General features: G+C 37.5%; 1 protein-coding gene across 1 annotated transcript in view; it reads left to right on the forward strand.

Annotated features, from left to right (window-relative positions):
- The first annotated feature begins 488 nt into the window (after window positions 1–488).
- Window positions 489–9,513, forward strand: part of PEX5L (peroxisomal biogenesis factor 5 like) — a 260,974-nt gene continuing 251,949 nt past the window's right edge. Inside the window, exons 1-3 of the mRNA XM_007948257.2 lie at window positions 489–514; window positions 1,205–1,364; window positions 2,891–2,962. Coding sequence (XP_007946448.2) covers window positions 489–514; window positions 1,205–1,364; window positions 2,891–2,962 — 258 coding nt within the window. The remainder of the gene's footprint in view (window positions 515–1,204; window positions 1,365–2,890; window positions 2,963–9,513) is intronic.

Raw genomic sequence — 9,513 nt, forward strand, 5'->3', positions numbered from 1 at the left:
CTCACTGCCATGGAGTCAGATCCAACTCATAGCAACCCCTCCTTGGGTTTCCGAGGCAGTATCACAACAGAAGTAGATTGCCCAACTTTCCTTCCCCGGAGTGGCTGGTGGGTTTGAACTGCCAGCCTTCTGGTTAGCAGTCAAACCCCTGAGACGGCCAAATTCATTGCCTCAGCTGAAATGCAGCTCCAGAGTCTTGCCCCGGGAGAGGGAGGAGCACAGGAAGTGATGACTCCTCCCACAGAAGCCCTGCCCCCTCACCCTTGGACAGTAGAGAGGTAGCTTGCTTTCTCCTAGTTCAGTCCTTTGGCTAATTTGAAAGACCAACATGCAGAAGCTAAGGAGTTATTTTTTGTGCATGACAAAAGTGCATAGATAGAAGACAGGGATTCCCGGCTGGGAGGAGGGAGGAGAGCTGAAGATCCCTGCCCCGGCTGGCTGATGTATCTAGCAGGCAAAGTGAGAAGCTGAGTGCTTGAAAGAGGATTATGCTCGCTCTAGAAATAAGCAGTAAGTGAGTGAATACCATTATGGCTTAGAAAGGGATTACACCCCCCCGGGGTTATGGGGTGAACTAGGAAATATTGCTTAATTCTAGAATAAAACTGTAAGACTTCTGACTCCGTGTACCGTTGTAGTTTGGAAACTACGGACTGAAGTACAAAATCAGAAATCTAATGAATGCCTTCCCCGCTCTTGGAAAATGACAACTTTTTGCAGCAGTAGGGGACATGATCTAGCGTGACCTAGCCTCTTCCTCTGCAAATGTACTACTAAATCAGATAAGGAGTTGGCATTAAATTGGAGAAGTGAAATTTGGTATCGGCAGTAATTGAAATCTTGTATTTTGTGAATGCTGCCCTTGTTTTATCTATTAGCAGTAACTGTCAAGAAAGACAAAGTGGGAGGTTAAAAAAGGGTGAAAATTAAGCGCTTTTGTAGCAAAGAATCTGAGCAGTCCAAATGCATGGGATGAACTATGAAAATTATATAATTAATAATAAATATTAAATTTAAAAAAAAAACCTGGAAGAGCAGTCAGGGTGCATAGAAGTGCTTGGATAAAAATTTAAGAAAAAACGAAACTTTAGGTTCAATGACTTTTTGTGCTAGCCAAAAATTTCACAATGTTTACAAAGTCAAGACAATGATTCAGGGAAACTTCAATTAATGTTGTACATCATAAACACTGTTACCGGACAAGATCTGTGGTTTCCTCGTCAGCAAGTTCTGGCAATGAAGCCACTGCCATTGGTGCAAAGAATTCTGGGATGTCTGACAGTGAAATGGATGGAAGGACCCACATTCCATCTCTCTTTAATGTCCTTTTGTCCAGAAATCGGGTCATGCACATGAGCTACCTGGTACGTATAAAGATCAATAAGGAAAGCCATTTCTAAGTGTTTTGCATTAGAGGGTCTCCAGACAATATCTTAGGGCAACCAATAAAAGAAAAAGATACAAAAGCAAAGTGATAGGAAGGAAGTCGGCTTGCCTGAAACCAACCTGGTTTCAGTTTTCCATCAATCCTGAAATGGGACCTCAAATGAGGACAAGAATAATAATATAGAGAAATACTGTGGCCATCTGTTCTGTTCTAAGTGGTCAAAATCATTAATATATGAATGAGAAGTCAGGTTTTATTTATGCATCCTAATACTTGAAGATTCAGAAATCTCTTTATTACAGTAAAACATAAAAATAGGAGGTATGTCTATTGGCCGATGGCAGGATGTGTAAATCCAGTTCTGGAATCTTACAGGGGGGAAAGAAAAAAAGAGACATCCTGTCCCTCAGTGTTAAGATTTATGTCATGTTAGCTGAAGGATATCCTTCCCTCAGAAAGAACAGGATCCTAATATAACACAGTAAATGTATGCATAAGATAGATTTTTAAATTCTTTTAATTCTCATTGATGTGATTAATACTTTAAGGTAAGAATTGTTTTAAATAATTATAACCTTGGACTACAGGTAACTATGTAGGTATTTTTCTTTTCCATTTGTTACTGGTCCTCTACAGAGGTATTGTGGTTTCTGAAATTATAAAGAAGCAAGATGACATTTCTGGTATTCCCAGCAACCATTGCATTGGGAATTAAATATCTGTATATATTCAGACATGTTATCTTTCTCCTGTAGGACAACAGTAAAATGGATGTCATGGCCTATGTTCTTTTCTACCTTCAGAACATATAGTACAGATTTTGCTATGTGGGACATGGGTAGGGAACGGTCATCGGGACAAAAAAGAGAAAAAGATAAAAGGCCAAAAACTGCATTTTTAATGATTGTCTGTAATCTTCCAACTTTCCAAAACTTCCTAATATTGAAAATTATTTTATTTATCTTTTTGAAAATATTTCTAAATTGTTTTTCCAATGTTGATTTTCATCTGATTTGTAAGCAAATGTAGTAAATATGAAGATGTATTATGTGAGTTGTATAATACTTCTCTTATTTAAGATATATATGGTATTTAAAATATTTAATAATTCCAGCATTAAGCATGGTATAATTACTAAATGCAGTTTCAATCTTTAAGGAAAATGTGCTGGGGCTCTTCAAGGAGTTGTTTATTTATCTCAAAGTGTTAAAGAGTGTTTTCTGGAACTACAGGATCGAAAAGAGAAGCATAGGAATATTCAGGATAAAATGAAAGGCATAATTTGGATGGGAGAGGCTAACTGGAAAGACTTAATGAAGAATTGTAAGCCAGCAATTTACCAATAAAAATTTTTGCTGGTGTACATGAGAGATTGACATAAAGCATGATGCATTGTGACTTGTGAACAAGGCTAAGACTTTTATCTTTAAAGCATATTAAGTGGGAATTAAGATTATTCATGGAAAGAAACTAAATGATCATTTAAAATTATTCTTTCACAAGAAAAGTAAAGAAAAAGGATATGGAAAACTAAGCAGTGATGAAGACCTCGAAATAATTGTTGATCAAAAGGAGGTAAGTGATTACTTATTGTACATTTTCTACTACTGTTCACTATAGATTTTTGACCACTGCAGCCCTTTGAGTAGTTCAGCCCTTCTTCCCTGACAGCTGTATTAGCCTGTCTAAGTGAGGCTTACATAGCAACATAGATTTTGAGAGCAGCTAAGTGCCATATGACTCCTCTGCATGATGTAAATGTGTATGTTCTGTATGTAAGAATAATGTAAAATAAACCTGTATGTAAGAATGATGTAAAATAAACATAAGAGATTTTTTAGAGAATTAAAGGCACCGCTTGTATTAACAAAACACTTGTATTAATCAAAACAACAATGATAATTTGGTTAGAATTTTTTTTTTTTTTTTATTAGGATTCGGGTGAAGATTTACAGAGTAAATTCACTTTTCATACAGCAGTTCACATATACTTTGTCTCATGTCATTGACCAAAATTTACAATGCAGCAGCTCCCCTCCCACTTCCTCCCCATAGTTACCTCCTCCCAGTGTCCATCCCTTCATACTCTTCGAGAGGCCCATTGTCTGCCAACCCTGTATATGATCTTGGATACACTCTCCATTTAGACATACATAATTGTTTAGCTTGTTCACCCATCTATCCGTCCCTATACCCATGTTTGCTTTCATTAACAACTCAGTATTGTATTTACAAAGGGGTTCATATTTGTTGTTTGTACTGCCCATGTAACTCTCTCTGTCTTTCTCATCCTCAATGCTGCCATATTGGTCACTCACATTTGGTACATTGCCCTTCTCTTCACCCAAATCAATATTTATCTCTATCTATCTAACAGCATTCCCTCCCCTTCCCTCCCACCCCTGGTAACCAACAAAGAAAATGTCCTCCAATAGATAAACATTTCCTTAACTTTCACAATAACGGACTAATACAATATTTGTCCTTTTGTGACTGACTTATTTCGCTCAGCATAATGTCCTCCAAGTTCATCCACGTTATGCGGTGTTTTGCAGATTCTATATTTGGTTAGAATTTTTTTTTAAAGATTTATATAAGAATAAGAAATTACATTGTTTTAAATATGAAAAACACTACCACTAGTGTATCTTGCAAAACAATGAATATCATTTTGGGGAAAGAGGAAGAAGATGGAAGACTTTGAAAAACTGGAAACTTTAAAACATATCCATGTATACTGCCTGATTTAATTTCCTAGGGGGTCTTCAGTGAATTTAGAAATGATTTTAAAAACAGAAAGAGGAGGATATTTAATAGTCTTTAGTGCTGCCTATAATTTGAGAAACATCAACTCTGGATTTTATATGGGCCCATAAGGTGAAATGAAAACTGCTTAATGGACCATTCAGTGACAGACCAGGTAACCAAAGGTATCCAGCCCATGCCACTGAATTGGCATTAGTCCTAATGTCTTCATCAGTTATCAGGGATAACAGTTTAATGTGTATGTGGCACTGGATCTGAGGGTGATGTAAGCTCAGGTGAAGACAGAGAAATAATTCAAAGAACCTGTGCAGATGAAGAAGTTAGAAAGAGAGCATTCAGTAATTTACAAAGAGGGAATCTGAGTTTGGACAATTTCCTAATCATGCAGTTGGTTTTGCACCATAGTGACTGCATTAAAGAAGCCATTGTGTGTATATTTCTGAAAGGAGAAAAATGACAATTAGAAGGTAGCAACCACAAATAGTTGACTTAGAAACCTGCTTGGTAGACCTGAAATAATTGAGGAAACTGAAGTGGGCTTCTAGGGAAAATTGGCGGAACAAAGGTGTCTCCGTGAGAGGGGCAGAATATATTGATTTGATGTGGCTCACTCACTCAGATTCCCGTCATTCTGCTGCTCCTAAGTAAAACAGGGTAGGGGGCAGGTGGATTTAGCCCTGTATTTCAGCTACTTAGTGCCATATTGTCAGTTTAATTAATAAGGTAAGAGGGGCTGAAGCTCAAGTGCTCTGCTGGCGTATTAAAGATTGCTTTAATTATACCAGATTAATTACTTGGGGCATGGGAGCTACATCTTCCACTGGTCCTTCAGTAGCTTGGGATTCTGATTGAAGGACTGGACCCACCTGGCAAATGAACTAGTAGAATACAATTGAATAAATTATGAGAACACACATATATACACATTTCTTTGTGAAATGAAGTGAAATGTTTGTTAGCTTTTAAATTTTCTTTTCTCATCATGTAGAAGGACTTTTTAAAAAATTTCTTCTCTTATTATGTAGAAGGTGAATTTTTATTCATTTTTTTTCTTCTTTAGTATCTGTTGTTGTTGTTGTTATGTGCCGTCGAGGGTATCTACCTACCATAAATCTTTCTTTCTTTCTTTTGCTGTTTGCCTAAAGCTTTTCATTTTAACCAGATTTAGATGTTCAAAGAACTATAAAATTATATGGTGAGATCTTTGGAGTGGAAAGCCCATGGGGAATCATTGCTTTTTTTTTTCTTATGGTACTTTTCACAAAATATGTACTATAGTGCCTAAACACAGTTCTTTAACTGTTAAGATATCTTAAAAGAAGGGAACTAATTTTCCTTCTTCTTCAGAAAACAACATTTTCCTTACTTGTATCTAAATCAGGGGGGAGTCATTGTTTGCCTCCGTAGTTATCAGGTTTCTTCTGGTTCCGTTACACCATTTTGCACCAGTTGGCAGTGCCCCAGCATTGCTGAGTCATTCATGTCAAAACTTGTTTCAAAGATGAGTAGTTATGAATATGAGTTGGCTTTAGTGTTTGCTGTTGGAAGAGTAAACCTTCCTTTTTGAGATTTATTTGGTGTTGATGTTATGACCAAATCCTAGGTTGAAACAATGATAATGTTGATACCTCGAAGTAAAATATTAGGGAAAATACTCTAATTAGTCTGTATAATACTACAGAAAGTATTTCTAAATTTAAAAGATCACAAAATATTTTTATGTATGTGTGTATGTGTGTATAGAAAACATTTGTTTTCCAGATTTGGAATATTCATTATGTGTGTACATATATATATACACACACACACATATATATACATATATATATACGCATATATATACATATATATGCATATATATATATATATATATATTTGTTGTTATTGTTATGTGTGGTCAAGTCGGACCCGACTCATAACGACCTCTCCTTGAGTTTCCAAGGCAGTATCACTACGGAAGTAGATTGCCCAACTTTCCTTCCGAGGAGGGGCTGGTGGGTTTGAGCTGCCAGCCTTCTGGTTAGCAGTCAAGTGCCTTAGGCACTGAGCTACCAGAACTCATATATATATATATATATATATATATATACACACACACACACATATACGTATATATACGTATATATATATATATGTATGTAATTTAAAATTCTATAGCACTATATGCTCTTTTGGCAGGAATCTGTGTGTTCAATTTCTTCTTCCTATGTCTTTTCAGAAACATGGTAGCAATTTGTTAGTCAATCATCATATAATTGCAAATAGCTTTTCAGGAAGTGATACCAAAAAAAAAAAATGTATGAAAGATAAATAATTGAAGTGCTGTGATGGGTAGTACTCCAGTAATCTAATTAAATCTGTCATTGAAAAGCTGTCAGTGTACAAATGCTGTACCAGCTATATGCTGGTCTATTAGTCATGTGATTTGCAAGTCTTGTACTTCCACAGAAAGCCCACAATCTTGCTTATATAAGCACATTAATAACAGAAGCAGTGCAGAGTATATGGCTTTTGTTCCCTCTGGCTGCCCTCATTCAAGGGTTGAAAGGTGATTTTTGTGTTATTTCTATATGAAAAAAGTAATTTTGGAATTATGTAAGGCTTTATTCTTGAAAGGCAATATTGTGCTTCTCTGTGAAATTTTATTAGCAAACTTTATTTGGGATATGTATAAAAACATTCCAGAAAATCCTTAAATTAGTGGTGATGCCTGAAAGTAATACCCACTGCCATAGAATCTAATTCCTACTCGAAGAGACTCCACAGGACAGAGGAGAACTGCCCCTTAGGGTTCCAAGGCTGTAAATCTTTACAGTCAGGCTGGAGTGTTTGAACAGCCAATCTTTCAGTTAGCAGCTGAGCGCTTAATACTGCACCGCCAGGGTTCCTCTTCCTAAAGTAAAAGGTGCTGTATAATATGTATACACACACACACAGAGTCATTTAAATATACATGTACCATATTAGTACGACAGTCCATATTTTCTACCAGAAATCTCTAGAGATTTTAAACTTCTAGCATAGGAAGTTAATCAGAAGGAACATATTAGATTAAAATCTTAATGTCTCTAAACTTTAGACATTTTGAATTCTATATATGGTTTTCTAGGGTGAACATTAAGAGAGAATTTAAAAATATATGTTTTGGGTCTTTATTATTTATGAAACTGCTACTTTCCTTCATTGGCCAGGAGTGGGAGGATCTTGCTTAGGAAAAGGATTCATGTACACATGAATTTCCTTTAAGTTTTTGAGATTTTAGGGATGGGAGTTAGAGTGTATGTGGGTGTGTTGGGGGAGAAGATAGGTACTTTGAGTAAGGGATTGAAAACATTAACCACATTGAATAGATAATAAATTCTGTTTATTTTAAAATTACTCTTTTTCATTAAAGTCAGCTTTATTCATGGTATATAATGTGCTGAACCTGAATAGCTTTTTCTCTAATATGTTTTCAAATTCCAAGCAGAACTGAAGAAGGTAACAAAAGTGGACAAAATATTATAGGATATTATATGTTTTGGAAAGAAGGGTGCACTTATAGTCCAAGCATTTCAAAAATGGGATAAACAGTATGATGTGAATCTACTTCATAGGACCCAAAATAGGATACAAACTCTGAGGGGCTCTTGCATTCCCTTTAGGGCTATAAGGTAGGGAAGCAGACAGTTACAAAGGGACAGAGTGTGCATAGGTTGGAGCATTGGTCCTTAAACTTTTGATGCCTCGGAATTCCCTGGGGAACTTGTTGGAACAAGTTGTTGGGCCCTACACCCAGAGCTTCTGATTGTCTTTCTTAGGCCTCACTTGCTGCTACTCTGGGACCACACTTTGAAAACATTCAGTTAGAGAAAATAATTATTGCAATTCTAAAGGGGGAAAAGATATATATGGTAGCATAGTGCCTAAGGCACTTGACTGCTAACCAGGAGGCTGGCGCTTGAAACCCACTACTTCCATAGTGATACTGCCTCGGAAACCCAAGGAGGGGTCGCCATGAGTCTGGTCTGACTTGATGGGCACATAACAACAACAACAATGTATGACTTGTGAGAATCTCTGGTAGCATAGAGCCTAAGGCATTTGACTGCTAACCAAAAGGCTGGTGGTTCAAACCCACCAGCCACTCCTTGGAAGGAAGCTTGGGCAATCTACTTCTGTAGTGATACCACCTCGGAAACACCCAAGGAGGGGTTGCTATGAGTCAGACCTGACTCAACAGCAGTGAGTTTGGTTTTTTTTTTTTTTTTTTTTTGGTGATAAAATTGGCATTCTTGAACTGGCATTTCCTGGCAATCTAAAAACTAGACTTCATATACTTCCAGTGCAATAATGCTGAAAACAGTAAGAAAATCAGTCATTTACAACTGAAAGATGCCTTTAAAGATCCAAGATAGCATTCTGGCAGGATTCCACCTGGTAGCCCTGTGATCTTGATCTTATCTGAGCTCATTTGCCTTATTTGCAAAATAATACTCTCTGCTCTTCCCACATTTTAGAGATTCTCTGAGATAAAATAGTGAATGTACTTTATAAACTGTAAATTCTCATATCATTTTAATTAGCTAGTCATCCATCCCTCAATGGATCAAAGGTAAAAACAGATCTGGAAAGATGAAAGGAGTTGTTTGGAGTCCCTGGTTAGGTACAGACAGAGCACTGGAAGCCAATCCTCCTTCCAGGTGTCCAGTCCAATGTTCTTTCTTTACCTCACACACTTGTCTGCAGTGCCCATTGCTAGTCATCCCAGGGATTCCCTTGTGTGCAAGTGGTTAACCAACTCAGTTCCTGACTGGAAGTTTGGAGGTTCAAGTCCACCCAGAGGCAACTTAGAGGATAGGCCTAGTGATCTACTTCCAAAAAATCAGTCACTGAAAACCTTGTAGCACAATTGTTCTCTGACACACAGGGGTTCACAATCACTTGGAGTCATCTTCATGGCACCTGGCTGCCTGCCAGAAAAGCAAACAAATCTGTCTTAGAAGAAGTACAGCCAGAATGCTTCTCATAAGCAAAGATGGCAACACTTTGTCTCATGTATTTGGACATGTTATCAGGAGGGGCCAGTCCATGGAAAAAGGCATCATGCTTGGTAAAATAGAAGGTCAGCAAAAAAGAGGAAGACCCTCAGCAAGGTGGATTGATACAAGGCCTGCAACGATGGGCTCAAGAATGGCAATGATTGTGAGCATGGTGTGTGTGATAGTTGAAGATGTGTCAACTTGGCTGGACTCCAGTTGTGAGTGGTGGTTCCCATGATGGATCACATGACTGCGTTCTAAGCGGCTGGTCGGCCTAGGGGGAGTTTCCCCAGGGGTGTGGCCTACCTGCAATACTATCCCAAGGACAAACTGGAAGAA

The sequence above is a fragment of the Orycteropus afer genome, unplaced genomic scaffold (genome assembly GCF_000298275.1).
Source record: "Orycteropus afer afer isolate SDZICR_OR568_19922 unplaced genomic scaffold, OryAfe1.0 scaffold00210, whole genome shotgun sequence".
Lineage (NCBI taxonomy): Eukaryota > Metazoa > Chordata > Mammalia > Tubulidentata > Orycteropodidae > Orycteropus > Orycteropus afer.